General features: G+C 42.3%; 1 protein-coding gene across 7 annotated transcripts in view; it reads right to left on the reverse strand.

Annotated features, from left to right (window-relative positions):
- SUPT3H (SPT3 homolog, SAGA and STAGA complex component) overlaps positions 1 to 17,095 on the reverse strand; it is a 433,101-nt gene that overhangs the window by 105,368 nt on the left and 310,638 nt on the right. For all 7 annotated transcript variants that reach the window (XR_016439703.1, XR_016439699.1, XM_090030968.1 and 4 more), the window contains one exon: positions 15,601 to 15,737. Coding sequence is in view for 5 of the 7 variants with exons in the window: in XM_090030968.1 (XP_089887094.1) it covers positions 15,601 to 15,737 (137 nt within the window). In the remaining 2 variants the exon portion in view is untranslated. The remainder of the gene's footprint in view (positions 1 to 15,600; positions 15,738 to 17,095) is intronic.

Consider the following 17,095-nt stretch of genomic DNA (forward strand, 5'->3'; position numbering starts at 1 on the left):
TAGCCCTGAACTTGAAAATCCTTATACATCCACTGTAGTTGAGGATGGCACTCAGACCACATGAAGTAAGGGTCCTTTTCCTTGGAGATATAGAGGACCCACCTCTATAATTCTGTTTTGTAGAAGAGGGTGTATTTCTGCCCACAATAACTTTCTGTAAGAGGGGTCCTCAAAAGGACCAAACTGAATTTGGATCAAGTAGCTATTTATTGACTGAGGCATCATCAGAACCAGAGGGGGTCTCATGCCAGGTATTAAAGAAGGAAGAGTAATAGGTGGTTCAAACCGCAAAGGCAAAGGTCTGCATATCTTGACAGTTTTGTCAAAAGCACTGCTTAGCAGGTGATACAATACACAACGCCAATCTTACTTCTCTGGTAGCATTTTTTTATTTGCTACTTTGGCTGATTGGTTCTTTTCAGCAGCTGTTCTGGAAAAAGCAAAAAGTGATATCTGCTCTGGGTCGAAGCTGAAGCTGCTGGAAAGTGGGGACTGTCTGTGGTACTGAAATAAAGTAAAGGGAAGTCTTCTCTTTGAAGTAGACAACGGTACACGATGCATCCAATTGGCTCTTTTCGATAGTGTGGGTGGGGGAAAGAAAAGAATTAAGTGTTGTTTGCTGGATTAAATAATTGCTAAAAATTAGGAAAAAGGTATGTCTTTGTTTGTTACAATACCCATCGGTATCTGAAAGGCATGGAAACCTATCTTGCTGGGATCCTTTGACTCTACCTGACTTCCAGCCCTGGGGCAGGGGGCTGGACCCGATGATCTTATGAGGTCCCTTCCAGCCCCAAAGTCTATGAAATCTATGAAGTCTAAGTCTTTTCCATATCAGTTTCTGAAACTGTTTCTCGGCTTCAAAAAGGGAAATAGATGATGTGTCAGTTTGGTTTTCCAAGGATGTCCTAGTGCTATACCTTTCAATGGGAGCCAGCCCCATTCCTGCCGAAAATGGAAAAAATCTTTATAAGGAAGCAACGATAACCTCAAAGCACACAGCTGTATCTGTGCCAAATGAAACATAGATGCCTTTCATAACAGCAGGGCTCAAAATGAGAATGATTTAGGGAAAGCTGTCCATACTAATGGAGCTGCTTCCAGTGTGAGAAGGGTCACTGGTATCAATGGTATCATCAGCACTATGGTTCCTAGTTATGATGGAATCAAAGCCCTCACCAACCCCCAAACATAGGGCCACATGTAAAATGGAGGCAGCTCCTGCATACGGTCTTTCCGGACAAATGGGGTTTTCCGTAAGGACAATATGCTTAGGTTTTTACAGGAAAGAGGAAGTGGCTAGACAGTGAAATCTGAGGGTATCTCAAGCACGTTGAGAGCTTCTGGATCAATTCCAGCAATGAATACTAATGCAAAAAGTCATACCATGCAGGCAAAAACTTCAACAGATGATTCCCTAAATCATCCATTCACAAGAGGGGAAATCAACACTGTTGGACATGCACATTTATAGGGCATCCCAGTGACCTGACACAGAAACCTCAAGCTGAGAACTACATGCCAGAGGCACTGTAAAGTCCAGGAAGTCTTCAACCCTGACATGAGTGGATAGAAAAGGAAAACTTTTGCAGATAGTCTCTTCCTTTTCTAAAGCGGATGTACAAATAGACGTAGAAGCCCAACTCCTGTCAAAACTGTTAATCAGTAGCAAATTTAAGTACACCAGGAAATCCAAAGTGCCAGCAACTTCTGCTTTGATAGAGCCTGTGCAATGGTATGAAGGGTCAGCTCAGGTAGGTGTTAATCTTAGGCTACCAACAGACATTCAATTAAACCTCTGGTGGCATCTGATCCGCAATCCCAACAATCGTGCCTGCTGCCATGCCACACCTGCACAGCACATGTGATTTTGGGATTGGGCACCTGTACTGGTCTGGTCCCCAACAACCAGATGATTGTCAGCTGGCTCCAGGAACCCAACCAGCTGGTTTGAGCCCCTGGAGCTGGCCAATGATCAGCTGATCATCGGCTGGATCAGAACCGCACCAGGGTTTGACCTCAAACCGATCACGGTATGATTCCTGACGGCCAATAATCAGCTGAGCATTGGCCACCAGGGACAGCACCAGGACCCATTCACACCCCCGTGTGGTCCATCCATCGTACCACATGTTCATTTTAAAGCACAATGGAAAACAACCAAAAAAATTACTCCACATTTTTGTATAATGATTTTGGGGCTGGTTTCACTTTTTACTGCAGCACTAACTGCCTGAACATGTGGCTAGGTTACACTTTAAAACAGATTAACTCCTTAAGCGCGTCTTAAGTGTAATGTCTGCCAGGGGCCTTGGTTTCAATCTCAGGCCTGCCTGCAGGCAAAGCAAGTGCTGGGAAAAGAAAATAAGTCAGGCTTTGCTACAGAGGACCACAGCAAAAGGTGGACCTCAGGACTTCTCCAGAAGCTGAAGGATCAAATAAGCCTAAAACCCCTGCAATCTGAGCTACTTATCCATCTTTGTCCAGTGAGAGAAGTTATGGTAACTGCTATTCACACCTCTCTAGTCTAAGGCACAGTAGGCAGTAGGCAGTGTCTCTCTCTCTCTAAGGATAGCTAAGCACAATTCACATTATTAAAAAACTTTTGGGGGATTTAGGATTGGACACAGCTTCAAGGAAAAAATCCATGGCAAGTCACCCCAATTACTTTATTATTTTATGGGCAATTCTAATTAAGAATTTGATAATAAAAGATAAGCTAAATAGCCCATGGGCAGAAGAGGCAGCTCACTTTAACTCTTCAGTTTTTAAAATTATTTTCTGTTTTCCTTTTCTGCACTTTTCATAAACAGTCATTATCTGTTAGGGTTGAAATCCAGTAAGGCTTCCTCTGCACGTGCAGGTAAAGGCACGATTGGATCTAATGTGTGATCCACATAACTGTGTAGCAGGAGACGCGACTGTGGGAATGCACATTAGATCCAATCGTGCCTTATTGCCAGTGTACGGGGAGTCCAGTCCTGAGCTCCCACTGCATCGACATGAAGCAGGCACCCATGGCTAGGAGCCTGCTTTGCTGGGGAGGTCCTACCCACAGGGGCCGCACACAACTGGAACAAGAGTCCCTGCAGCTGCGTGAGGAGCAGCCGGGGCCCAGAGCCCCATCAGCTGTGGGACTCTGGGTCATGGCTGCATGTAAGGTGCAGTAGGCAACCATGATCCCCCAGGGCTGCAGGGTTGCACCCCTGTGGCTGGGAGCCCTGTCAGCAGATGGGCTCCCAGCCACAGAGGAGACCCTGCTATGTGTGCAAACTAAAGCTTGATAGCAACCATCTATAAAGTTATTGCACATTTTGAGATCTAACTTTATAGCTGGTTGGAGATTTTATTGTGTGATCACTACTTTGCATATGTAGCTGGTGTTAAGTTAACTGCATGACTAAACAGTTAATTGAGTGATACCTGTAATGTGTACAGGGACCTACATATTTTATTTTCCTTCTTACACCCTGTGCAATCTACATGCAACTACTTTACTTCTCTATGTGCAATTCATTTACACTATTTATACCTTGGTTTCTGATCAGCATGCCATTTACGATACAGTACTAAAAATAGTTAAAAACATGCAGACAAGTAAAATGTCTCTTTATTTCACTGCTAATCATCAACTTCACTGGAAACACTATTTTCTGAGAAATTATGCCACTTTCCAGAAGTCCAACTATACTTAAAATAGTCATCGGGTGTCAAAAATGCAGAACACAATGGGCAGATTCTCCCTTTTCAACAGAAAAGCAAGCGGTGGAAAGAAGGCACTCCAAAGACCGATTCAAGAGGGAGAAAAGCAAATAGTTCCTACCTTCCCAGCAAAACCACCTAAGTTTGCAGTGTGAGCAATGTTTACTCAAATGCTCTAAAAATGCCATTATTTACTATAACTGGAGACCCAAACAAACAGCAGACTACAAGTAACCACAGCAATCAACTCCAATGCATGAAAACCCTAATAATCTAAGCACAGTAGTAGTGTAAAGCTCTACTTATTTTACTGGCTATAACGGGAAACTTTTCCACTTGACTGCTGTTATACTGACTTCTTAGTTTCTCCTGAGAAACCAGTAACTGTCATACTGTTTACAGATATACAGAAAATAACCATAGACTTGTTAACCAACATAACTCCCCAGGATTACCTGTACCATGCCATTACTAAGAGCATCAATTCACCAATGAATTATTAGTGAAGCCATTAATCCAGCAGACTAGATTTTGTACCAAGTTATCTGTATAAAGGACTGTAATAGCCAGACAACTGATACATAGGTAACAACCAATGAAGCAAGTATCCCAACGTTCAAGCAACACTAGCTTCCCATCACAGCCACTAAAACCAGTGAGGGTCATAAACTCTCCCTGGGCTTAGCATACCAAGCACTGCGCCACTGGAGTTCATTGGTATGGTCAAGGGTGGCTTCTTTGCGTCTCCACGCAGGGTATTGAGCGTGGTTGTTAGGTATTTACAGAATCACTGTTCACAGAATAAAATCCTGAGGTTTTGCTGGGATAAGATATTATCTCCCTTTTTTTAAAAAAAAAACACAACAGTTTCCTTTCTTGTATTTACTTGGATCAACTAAAGCATACAGATGAGGGACTTGGTACTGACCTCTATATTTAGGTTTCCTGGCACTTTTCATTATAAAGAAGTACTGTGCCTTTTTCTTTGAAAAGTATTAATATTCCCATTGTTTGTAGCAGCATCTCATTGTTCAGGAAAAAGACCCCACTTCTCCCTTCCCCTCCCCCCAACTCTGACCTCAGGCAACAGAAGTGCCTTGTTTTAGGTCTTGTGAAAATTTCCTTTATTTTTAGCAGACTTAAATGCTTTTTTAAAAAATTGAATCCCCATTCCCATTCCTTTGGGCTCTCAGGAAAACAGCAGCAGTCGTGAGCACTCTCATAGGAACAGCCCAGGGTGCCACCGAACCAGAAATGTAGTTGCAGTGCTGGTAATGCATGGGAGTTGCTTTATTGTGAAGCAAGAATGAGCACGAGGCCAGGTTTTCTCCAGCAGGCTTAAAACAAACCAAAGGATCAATTTTTTCACTATGTATACAGCACTTGTGGGACTTACGATCGCAGCACATTATGGAGACCGAAAAAGGGTCAGACACATTTACAGAGGACAGGTCCATCAGGGACTATTAACTACAACAGCGGATGTGTCTACACATGCATTAGCATGCTTTCGTTAATATGCATTAAATCCAGTACTTCCATTGTGAGGTACTAGGAAAATACGCATTAGCTTGTCTTAAGGAGCTTCAACTAAAGAGCATGGTTTTAAGTGATGCTTTATGCACATTAGCCTATTTTAATGCACATCAACTAAAAGCACTTTTTTTTTTTTTAGTGCTGCTTTAATGCAAATTAAAATCAGCTAATGCACTTTGAAGTGCACGTGGAGACACGTCCAGTGAGGGTCATAACCTCAGGTTCAGAACTTACCTAAACTGATAACTGCTGGTAACTGGAAGGCATTGCAGGGGATGGGTTGCTCTGCACATGCTGTCTTTTTTTATGCTCTTCCTCCAAAACAGGAGTGGCCAACCTGCAGCACAGGTGCCACAGCTGGTACAGGCAGCCTGCATGTGGCACGTGGAAAATTGCAGAGGAAGCTGGAAGCACAGGGGCAGACAGGGCAATGAGCAGGAAGCAGAGCAATAGATTGGAGGGGAATGGAGTGACATTCAGCAAGGCTGCAGGGCTTAGGCTGTGGCACACCTGCCAAAAGTGTTGGCTCCCACTGCTCTAGATCAACTGCTCCTTGCCCCCATCAGAGACAGAAAGCTGAGGCTACATGGCCGTTTGGTCTGACTCATTTTGGCAGTTCTCACATTCAGCCTGCCCCCCTTCCCACCCAGTCCCAGCGATTCATCCTCCCCAAAGACACAAAGTGGCCAGGGCTCACCCAACTTGCTAGGTGTTGGGGTGAGTCCGGATAAAACAACCATTATAAAGTAGGGCTGGAAGAGACCTTCAGAGGTCCATATCTCCCCAGCAGCATGACCACCACTATACAAACCATCCTGTACAAATCCATTCATTTATTAGCAAAGCTACACAGTCAGCCATGACAATCACAAGGCATTAACACCCTAACTTGCCACAGGTAAGGCAGGGGGACAATAATGGCCAATGTCCTGATGCTGTGAGGGATGCCAGACCAAATGTACAGCCCCAACATCCCATTCCTTAAGTGCCCTTCCTTCAGGGGAAGGCCACATGGTAGGGGCTTCTCTCAGAGCTGCCACATGGTCACAGCTACTCAACATGTCTTCTGGAAGCACCACATGGGGTAGGAACTTCCTTAACCCAGCACCGGGAAAAGTCATGTCAGGAGGAGCTGGGCCACTCCACCTGGAGCCAGTACTGGGTGCCAGTATAACCTACCCCTCGTACTAGAAGGGTGCACGCCCTGGCCAACTGATATGGTTAGTACCATAGCTGAAGAGGGAAGTGCCAAGGCTCCAGGTTCAAATCCTGCTTGGGATGAATGGTAGGGACAATTGCTAAAGTTGTATAAAAGTTTGTGGGGTTTTTTTTGGTTTTTTTTTACTTGTATTGAAACAAAATCTCTAGAAAATAACAGCTTTTTAATGTTATTTTTATGGAATTCTGGTCACAAAGTCAAGCACTTGAGAATTAGTAAAGGCCAGATATGTGTATGGCTGCCTGAACTACTTTTACCTGGCTCCATTGTGCACATCTTTAATTATGGAAGCAAATAATAAAACATAATGGCGTATTAATTTTTCCATTGGGCATCAAATTCATTCAGTGCACAGGCTGGATGCTCCAGGAGGCCAAATTAATACACAGGCAATCAAAAAATCTGGCATTTTCTAATTTAGGAGTGCCCGATTCTGTAGATCAAATGTTATTTTAGATTGTGTGGGGTATATATGCAACGCACGCAAAAAGATGTTAAAACAGCACCATTAACTTGTTACAATAAAGGGAAGCAGACCTGACACTGGTCTGAAGCACATGAGCCAGGCCCTTCCAGTCAATGGCAAATTTACATCTTAGAAGGAGAAAGACAAGAACGACACCTAGCTATTCAGGAAAGGCAGACGACAAAGCAGATATGCGCTGTATAGATGAATTAAGTCAGAGATGTATAAGCTTTCATCAGCAGAGTCTTCCATTATGAGATGCTATGAAGGACATGCAGGAAGCAGAGGCTCTAAAGAGAAAGTAATGATTAAAATACAAGGATTTGGGAAGGGGGGAAGAAAAAGGATATTATTCACAGTTGGAATAGTGAAACACACACGGTATCCTTAGAATCAGCCTGAAAGGATGTAAAATCTCCCTGGGTCATACCCAGAGCAGCAAAGACTTCCAGTCTGGTAAACAGACGCGTACTCTGGGGGCACACATAGTATGGGCTCCCCAAGGATCAAGAGGATAATATATGTAAGTGGCCAGACAAGGAAGCATACTATGCCTTGCCATAGGAGCAAGTGTTTGCTGTTAGTTTTTCTGGGCATAGGGAATAACTTTTGGCTGCTGAGCCTCCTGGCTGACAGGCTGAGTTGCAGGAGGCCCTGACAGGAAGGCTGTAAACCTATCATAATATATCTGAACATATCATAATGCATTATGCACAAGAATACCAAATTATCACTGAAAAGACAAGGAGAATTTAGTTACTGGTAGCTGGAACATTGTTCACATTCGTGCTTATAGGTGGGGTGAGCTCAGCTCTTGAGCCGCCACCATGAAATAATTATTTCCCTTAGCAACACCTGCAGAGCGTGCTCCAGCTCCACCCAAGGTCCCCCTCTGCACTGAGGGATAAAGGGCAGCGCACGTGTCCCATTCCTAAATTTCTTCTCAGTTGTCTGGGTGGGCTTGCTTTGTGGCCTGAGGCTTCAGGTATACCCTGCTTACTCTTGCCGTTTCTCTTCCCTTTTCTCTTTTTCAAGGAGGTGAGGTTTTTCCTTTCAAAATCCCACTCCCCCCACCATGTTCATTTTTAGGATCTTGGATGCCCTTTATTGTTGCCTTCCCTTCTCCCAAACGGGGTTTCTACCTTTTCAGTTATATTTAAATTAATTTTAGTTGAGGTTTCTTCATCTCTTTGTTGTTCTACATTCCCCGTAATCTCCAGGGTTTCACAATTAACCTTCTGGTGACAGCTTTTTATCAGCCTCACATCCACTCTCAGGCCCTATGCTGGGGAATATCCCACTTACAAGAACGCTTGTATCTGGACAATTACTTGAAGGGGAACCTTGAGATTGGCAGTGCCTAACTTCTGAATGCTTGAAACTGCAAAATTACTAATTTCCTAGGCTTATAAACCTTCTATCCTGTGACAACATACTGATACCTTCCTGAGCTTTCAGAAGGGTTGGAACTTTTAAGGTATATCTACCATATACAAATGAATATGATAGAACGACACTTCAGCTGTCTCAGAGCATTCAGGGCTTCTGTGGGTATTTTTGCATGGTACGGCACTGTCCTGTGTAGACATGCCTTCGATCCACCACAAATACTGCCACACTTGAACTGAGGCTAAATCAGCAGTGCTCAATCTTCTGGCCCTGTGAGCCAATGAGTGGCAAAAGGTCATTCCACATGCTGGACCCAGCACCTGGGGTGGGCCTATGGGTGTGCTCCAGCGTACCAGCCCAACCGCACACACCGGAGCTGGCTTCACACCCAACTAACCTCCAGTGCTGGATCCGGCTGTAGAATGACCCCATGCTGGTTTGATCTAGCATGCAGGGCCATGGCATCCAGCCCACAGGGCTCCTCATGGGTCTGGAAATCTGGCAGCAAGGAAATGGCTATTTAATTTGCACCTGAGCCCATATGACCAAATTTCTGGCCCTATAGGAGGCCCTATAAGGCAGATGACATGGCCTTGCAGACCAGAGGTTGAGCGCCACTGGGTTAAATGATAGCAATGCTCGGCTTCAATCCACAACACGGACAAGCACTAAACGGGATGAGACACTTTGCCAGGAAGTTTTCATAGATACTTGTTGCTGATGGACAACAGTGAGACCCAGCAATGTCAGGCTTCGTTCCAGGCTCTGGGAGGATGGCAGCATGCTGCAGCAGGCATAAATTCTTCTGGACATTTCCCAAAATGCTGAGCACTCCCCTCTTTTTCCTCCAACTTGTTTCTGTCCCAGTCTTTTCTTTTCCCTGCTCCAGGTCCCAGTACTATTTTTTTGCCTACTGTTTCTATTGCCTTGCTGTCCAGCTGCTAGTAGTCTCCCCCTCCGGACTTGCTTAAGTCTAGGTTTTCTCTACTCATAGATCCAGTTCACACTCTTGCCTTAATGCCTCGACCCCAAGTTTCCCTGCCCAGACAATGCCAGTTCACCTTTCCAGCTCCCACACCCAATGGTTCTCCTCCTTCTTCTCTAAACTGGCTCCTGGTTTCAATCTCCCTCTCAAGGTACCTTGACCTGTCTTAGTGTCCCTCCAGCCACTCACTGTTTCTACACTGAGAATCTCAGCTTTCAATCCCCGTTACTTTTCAGATCCAATCTAGTGTTTTGCACCCCAGCCAGTTAGCTGTCTTCCCTCCCATTTCCTTCACTGATTCTCAGTCCCATCCTCCCCTTCTTCCTGGCTTCAGTCTTAGCATCCGATTCCCAGACTCCTAAGGCAATCATGGTCCCAGTCTCTTTCCTCCAACTCCGGTAACACAGGTTTGGTCTCCCTCCAAGGCCACCGTCATCAGATTCCTTCATCAGCACTAACTCAGTGGAACTGCCATTCAAGCTGCACGTGTAAGTGATGGCCCTGTGTCAGTTTCCACGTCAATCAAAGCCCAGGACAATCAGACCCACAATAAACCTGATGCCTGTCTTTATCCAACCACTCACTCCGTGGGAACGATGTACCCTCGGTGCAGTAGCAGCAGGAAGTGTGAGGGGAGGGTGCAGGCAATCGGGTCGGCACCAGCAGCTGAGAGGCAGGAGCATGCTTACTGAGTACAGAAATCTTCAGTGGTTTCTAAAAACTCTCCGGTATATGTAAAGACTACCATTTTTCAAAGGGCAAACCTGGGCAGATTTTTACAGAGTGGTAAAAGCTCCTCCCCCATCAATTTTTAAGTTTTTGTTCCAAAACACACAGGCACCAGAATGTCTTGAAAAAAAGTTGCAATAAATTTTCATGGACAAAACAACATTTTTGCTACTACTTATTCTTAGAAAGTGTTGACCCATTTTGACTGTAGTTTCCCCGCCCCCCCACCGCCCCTCAGGCCACTGAGGCATTTGGAAACAACTATATCCAGACTCAATAATATAAAGCACAATGCATAACATTTCAGTATCCCATCATAAATTAACTTCCGGTTTGTTACTTGTCCAGCTTGGATAAAAATATTCTCTGAGGACCTATGGTCCAACAACAGCATGAATGTTGGCATTATTCTCATCATTCCCAACACCCAACTTTATTAAAAAAAAGTCTATTTGGACTCTTTAAGTTGCTTGCTTCGTGATTACTTTTCTAGGCCAGAGCAATGAAGAAAGTATTAAAGTCTAGAACTCTACAAACACAACACTGCAAAAAAAAAAAAAGGAACCAGTCATATGCATTCAAGTTTAACAGCAGTGTGGAAAAAAGTGGACGCAACTTACTCCTTTTCAATGAGTTTCACATAGCTCACCATAGGCTTTTCAACTAATGGAAATAACTTCATTGCTTCCATTTGGAGTTTATTAGAAAAATCAGATCCAACACGAGTATCTGGGAACAGGTGGTACATGGGTGTAATTCATTTTTAAATATCTCTTGTGCATAATTTGTAGGACTACGTCTTCTACAGAGGCATATACTTTGCATACCCCTTTCCAAATGCAACTCAGCTTTAACTTTTTGTTGGCTTCATGCCTTCCTTCAAAAGCACTGTATTCTATTGAAGTTATTTTCCCTCCACTGTTTATTCAAATATACAATATACTATGAAAGCATTATGGTAGCTATTGCTGCTGAATTATTGCTATGTAACATCTGAGTGCTGGAAATATATCCCTAAACTAGCAGGCAGAGTGACAGATGAATGGTGTTCCCTTTAATCCTAAGGGAACAACAACTGAAATACAGCATTCACAGTGTGATGCTGTTTGCATTCCTTTGCATGTCAGTTCATATTTCTGATGGGAAGGTTTCTTCCCCTCTGGGAGAGATATCACAATTATAAAACAAATGATTTTTAAAGGGATGGGGAAACTTGCTGCACTAATATTACATTTAAAACAGATCATCTTTGCCATTAATTTCACTTTAAATAAACAGGAATTCTTACTTTTCCGATGTTTATGAAAGCACAGAGGAGTAAATTTGACCAAAACATCTTTGATGGGGAAAAATAACATTAGGGGAAGTTGGAGTGGAGATTTTCAGAAGTACATCAGGGAGTTCAGAGTACACACCTCATTGATTTCCCTTGGAATGTGGGCTCCTAAATATTAGGAACTGCTGAAAATCAACTCTTGCACTTGCATGGTTAAACGCTAACAAGTAAGATGACAGCAAATAGATCCTTACTTTGCATTAGGATTCAGGGTTTAATTAAATGATCCCATGCTACTTTTCCAAGAGCCTGATATATGGAGCTGAGGACTTGGAGAAATGGCCTCAAACTCCAGCAGAGCAAATTTAGGTTGGAACTTAGGAAGACTTTTCTGACTATAAGGGTGGTCAAGCCTTGGAAAAGGATACCTAGAGAAGTTGTGCAATTCTCATAGCTGGAAATTTTCAAGAGGGGGTTGGACAGATGCTTGCCTGAGATGGTCTAATTGGGGATGATCCTCCTTGAGCAGGGGGTTGGACTAGATGACCCCACAGGGTCCTTTCCAAGCCTATTTTCCTATGCATTTAGCATGGTCACACAATGGATATTTGATGCCTGTCTAGTGAACAAAATTAATAAAATTAAGTTTTATAGAAACTACAAACCAAAATAAACTTGCTCTGATGGCTGGATACCAGATTCTCTTCTTCAGCCCAAGCACTTTACACCACTGGGAAGGAGGAAAGAGAATGAACAGTAGCCATTCCTCTGCTGAAAAGGTATCAGCAGAATACAGGAATTGTCAGCGGCGGTGGTCCTGGGAGCCGTGACCAGTGGCACAGGTCAGAGCAGACCCTTGGCTGCTCTAACTCTAAGCTGCCCATGACAAAATCAGAAAACTGTAAGCTGCTGAAGTGCTTGAAAAAATCTTCTCCTAAGCAGGTCGAGTGAATGAAAATCGATTTTGGTATTTCCTGGCATGAGACTGCTCTACTTCAACTTAACCCTGCATTTCTTGACCTTTGAGCACTTGATTGGGTAAGCTTAATATGGCCAACTCCTATGCCAGTGGTTCCCAAACTGTGGATCACGACCCCAAATGGGGTTGCAACATCAACGGTTAGGGTTGTGGGGGTCAGGAGTGAGGGGCCATGCCGAGGAAGTGTTTGGGAAGCACTGTCCTAGTCATTAATGTATTATTATTTATTAGGTGAAACAATCAGCACCAACTATGTATTAAATACTTTCACTGACAGGAAAGCAAAGTCATCAGGCCAGTTTGGGGTTAGCCTTTTAGAAAACAAGCCATCTGAGATGTTTAAAGTACCAGTGTGCTTATGAGAAAGCAAAAAAAAGAGCTTACACAGTATGCCTCCTCACCCCACGTCCCCTGGGACTGCTAACTGCAATTTTCTCACATGAGAGATTATTAAGAGGCTGAGGAAACTAACCCACTTGCAATGCTTCACTGTACTCACTGACTCCATCGCCCACTAGAGGCAACAGCAGCAGAATTCAATCCTGGAGATGTCGGCGCTGAAAATGTTACTTGTACTTCGTGCAATCCATGAGTTAAGTGACACTACTACACACTATCATAGTTGTCAGGCAAACTGTAACCTGTTAAACAGGACAATCTATGCTCTTGATGGTCCAGTTTCTACAGTCTACAGTCCAACTATGTCTATGGGCTGGAATATTTTTTTTTAATGTTAGTTTGATGAGATTTTATTATAGGTAACATGCTGTTACCTTAGGAAACCATGGGTCATAATAGCCAAATAAGTGAGAGAGGCACAAATCGTGACTTTATTGTCAACATGGCTGACTGCCACTACAATTATACAAGTGTCAACAACAGTAGTGTCTCAACCGTAGCGACTATAAGAGATGACATAACTACAATGAACTTATGGACTTAAATTAACAGACAGAGGTGGTGGTTTTCATTAACAACTGCCTTTACACCCTGAATTTAAGATTACTTAACACGCGCATTGTTCGTTTTTATAATTTGTAGAGCTAGTTTGCTCGTTTCAGATCAATGACACAGAAAGCTGATTCAAATTGCTAGATACTTTGATTGCAGAATATCCCTGCCAGGTAATTTGACAGCATAAGCTGATATTTTCCAATCAAAACTGAAAAACTATTTGTTCTACTTCATTAATATCTGATAGTCATTTAAGGCTTTTTGTAATCCTCAGCAATAGAAGTATGTGATGGACCCTACAGAAGAGCAAGCTATCTCGTAGTTTGAGCTATAATTTTATAAAATGTTTTTAAAGACATAAAGCATAAACAATATTTGCTTTCTGTATCATAAGTGAAACCATACCACTAAACAATCATATCCTGTTTAGCCCATAATGACATCAGAAATATATGTTTATCATCTGCTCTGGACAAGTTTGCATGTTTTTGGCCCAGGGCAAAATGGAACTGAAACCGTTTGCAGTTGTCCAAACCAAGATAACCACACATTTTTGAGGTAATTGATACCTAAAAGGAACACAGCCTTTAGATCACAGTTCATGATTTAAATACACTAATTCCTTAAAGAAGGCTGTTAAAGATTTTTAAAGTGTCTATTGGACTTCCTCCAAAACTTAGCATGGGTTAATCATAATCTACTGCACAAAGAAAATACGATACACTAGACTACTTCACATGCTAACAACTCTCCTTTTTAGGACTGGATTACATTCCCTGCGGTCTCTGATTCTCCCCTATCCATCCCCAGAAATAAAATTAAGCAAACAACAACAATGAACCCAAAACAAAAGAGGGCCAGAACACTGGAAGGCCAGAAAAGCTGAATGTCTGAAACATGCTAGTTTTACTTCTGTCGTTGCAAACCAAAAAGGAAATGCCAATATTAACCACACACCTTTAGCATAATACATCTAGAGTAAATAAGTGGGTGCAAATCAGAAGTTAATTTACTCAAAAGAATTGATTGAAATCAGTGCAATTATACTGTTAAAAAAAGACTCAGGCCCATTACAATGTTAACTGCATCCCCTACCATCTCCTGAATGAAACTCTTGGGTTGCTATGAGGTAGGAGGCAGGGGAAAGGTAAGTGGTCATAAAGTGAAGTCTGTGATCCAGGAACGAATCCTTTGAAAACCAACAGAAAAGACCTATCTAGGAAATTTGGCATTGGCTCCAAAAGAACAAAGGTCATCATATTTTTAGGAAAACTCTGAAGCTGACCAGATGAAAAAAACCAGAAAAGGTTGCAATGTTATAAATGAATGGGAGGCAGAGAACAGCAGGGAGTTAAGGTAGAGCATTAGATGTTTTCTTGTTAATAAGTATTACCACTTACTGCTCGCACAGAGCCAAAAATGTACATGGCCCCGTAACAAAAAGACCCAATAAAAGAAAGTACATTCCCCTTCATGATCTTAAATTATAGTTTGAGTAGCAGGAGACGGGAGACCTATTTCTCTAGTGCATGGGTTCTCAAGCTGTGGTTAATGGCCACTCTGCCCTTGCCCTATTTTCCTATGTTCCCCAGGTCAAAAGTTAGGGTTTAGGTGCAGTAAAGACTTGGACCCAATACTTGAGGTTAGCACAAAAGCTACATTATTTCTTCTCCAGATTGCCTTTGAAATCAACCAATAGAAAACCAACAAAAAGGTACTTTTGGCAAACATGCCTGAACAGGACTGAATACAGCAGTGAAAAATATGTAAAATCATTTTAAAAAGCAAAGAGGACAACTTAAAGATCCTATCATTAATACCAAGTCAGTAAGATTAGAAGCAGATTGCTCACATAGTAATGAAGACAGACTTTAAACGCATAGAAACGATAGGAAGCGGACTTTGAAGACAAGAGAAAAGGGTAAAATGAAGATTGTGTGGTGTGCAAACAGAGCACTTTCCCTTTTATTGGTAAGCTATGCCTCATGGAAAAGAAATGCTCATTATTAATTCTTTGAGAATATTTTTCCCATGTAAGAGGAGTAATAAGTAAGACTTCCTCCCAACTAATACTTTCCTAACCATAATATTTTAAAATAGAACTCACTGTCTATAGAAGAGAAACAGGGACATGAGAGGGATGGAAAGCTCCATAACTACGCTTCATTCATTCCCCTGCCTCTCAGCAAATATTTTCTTCTGGATATGGAAATAAGATTCCTTTAGACCATCTGTGCAAAAAGGAATCAATTAATTTTATGTGCGGTGAAAAAAACCCAATCAGAACAGCATGACGTATGAAGCCATTACACTTTTCCTTTCCATATTAGGGTTACTTGCAAGTGGGGGAAGGAACAAGAATTACCTCCATCCTCTCCAGCTTAACATCATCGATTTCATCATCTTCAAACATAGCTAAGAGCTCTCCAGTCTGATCAATGGAGTTGAGAAAGTCTTGAGCAAGTTTCTGCCTTTTGTTGACACTGCTACTGTTGAGTTTGTCTAAAGGAAAGTGGACAAAAAACACAAGGCTTCTTATTTTGGTGTATCCGAGATCCTTTATATAATTTCATGAATGTATGTCAGATGATATGTGAAGTACTTTTTAGTAAATTGTAAAAATACCTCCCACTAAGTAACAGATAACTTAAATTTTCTGTTAGTCACGAACTGTTAACCCTTTTTCTTGCTGGCATTTTTGGAAAAGAAAAAAAAAAAATCAAGAAAGCGAGGTCTGGTCTGAAAAAGAATGGTGTAAAAAGGGAAGAAAATTACTTTCTTTTATTTCTGTCAATTTGATCAACTTCAAATAAGATCCCACTCTGCAACTCCACACACAAGCAGGCATCTAAGTGGAAAAAAATTGCGTCTAGGAAGTGAGATAGCTTATCATACCATCCTTAGCCACACCTGACCCAAACGCAGGTTGAGGGTATGCCTACACTGCAGGCAGCAAGGTAACACAAATGGAGTGTAGATAGTGCTACCCAAGCTAGCTTTAAACTAGCAATTGTGGTAGTGGTAGCAGGCTTGCCGCTCATAGCCAAGTACAGGCTAATTAACTGTTGAGAAGTATTTCCATGACAGCAGCGTGGACATGATCTACATTTAGGGAAATAGCAATCATCTCACAAATTTTGACTTTAATAACAAACATCCTACCTGTCAGACACTATACAGAGTGTACACTATCAACCTGGACTCCCCCAGTGCATCACTTGATTCAAAATGCCAATCAACCCAACTATGCCACCGGGCTCCCTGCTCCCTGTAGAAATACTCTTAAATCATTTCTTCTCCTAAGTGATTCCCACTGGATCCTCCTGGGGAAGCGACTGTTTTTCCATGCTGCCATACAAGCTCAGAGAACTTAATATATATAGGAAAAAATCCTTCTCAAATGCATACATGTGCTAAAGCTGATTATCAAGCAAATCCTTAAGTCGCTGGTCCGGAGCATGAGTGGATCCACAGACAAATTTTTTATTCCACTGCCAACCACCAAGATAGCTGGCGACATGGCCTAGTAACTAAGAAGATAATCCTAGCTCAAGGGACAAAACTTAATGTTCAAAACTCAGTGCTGCAAAATGCAGTTTGCTTACAATTCACAGGTTCAATGGCCCGTTTGACAATTTAAGCCTAACTTTTCAGATGAATGCTTCCTTCTTAGGTGGCATCCTCATAAGCACAAACGTGATTTCCAGATTATTTCAATCCTTTTTTTTTTTTTTTTTTTTTTAATTATGGCATGAAGCTGAGCTTTAAAAAAGAAAAACAAAGCACTCTGGGAGTAGGATTGTATTACTGTACTTCGTCAAGAGTGAAACATTAATGCTATGCCTCAGAGCTTTGAAAAT

Source organism: Crocodylus siamensis, chromosome 1 (assembly GCF_052110815.1).
Source record: "Crocodylus siamensis isolate JL-2025a chromosome 1, ASM5211081v1, whole genome shotgun sequence".
NCBI lineage: Eukaryota > Metazoa > Chordata > Crocodylia > Crocodylidae > Crocodylus > Crocodylus siamensis.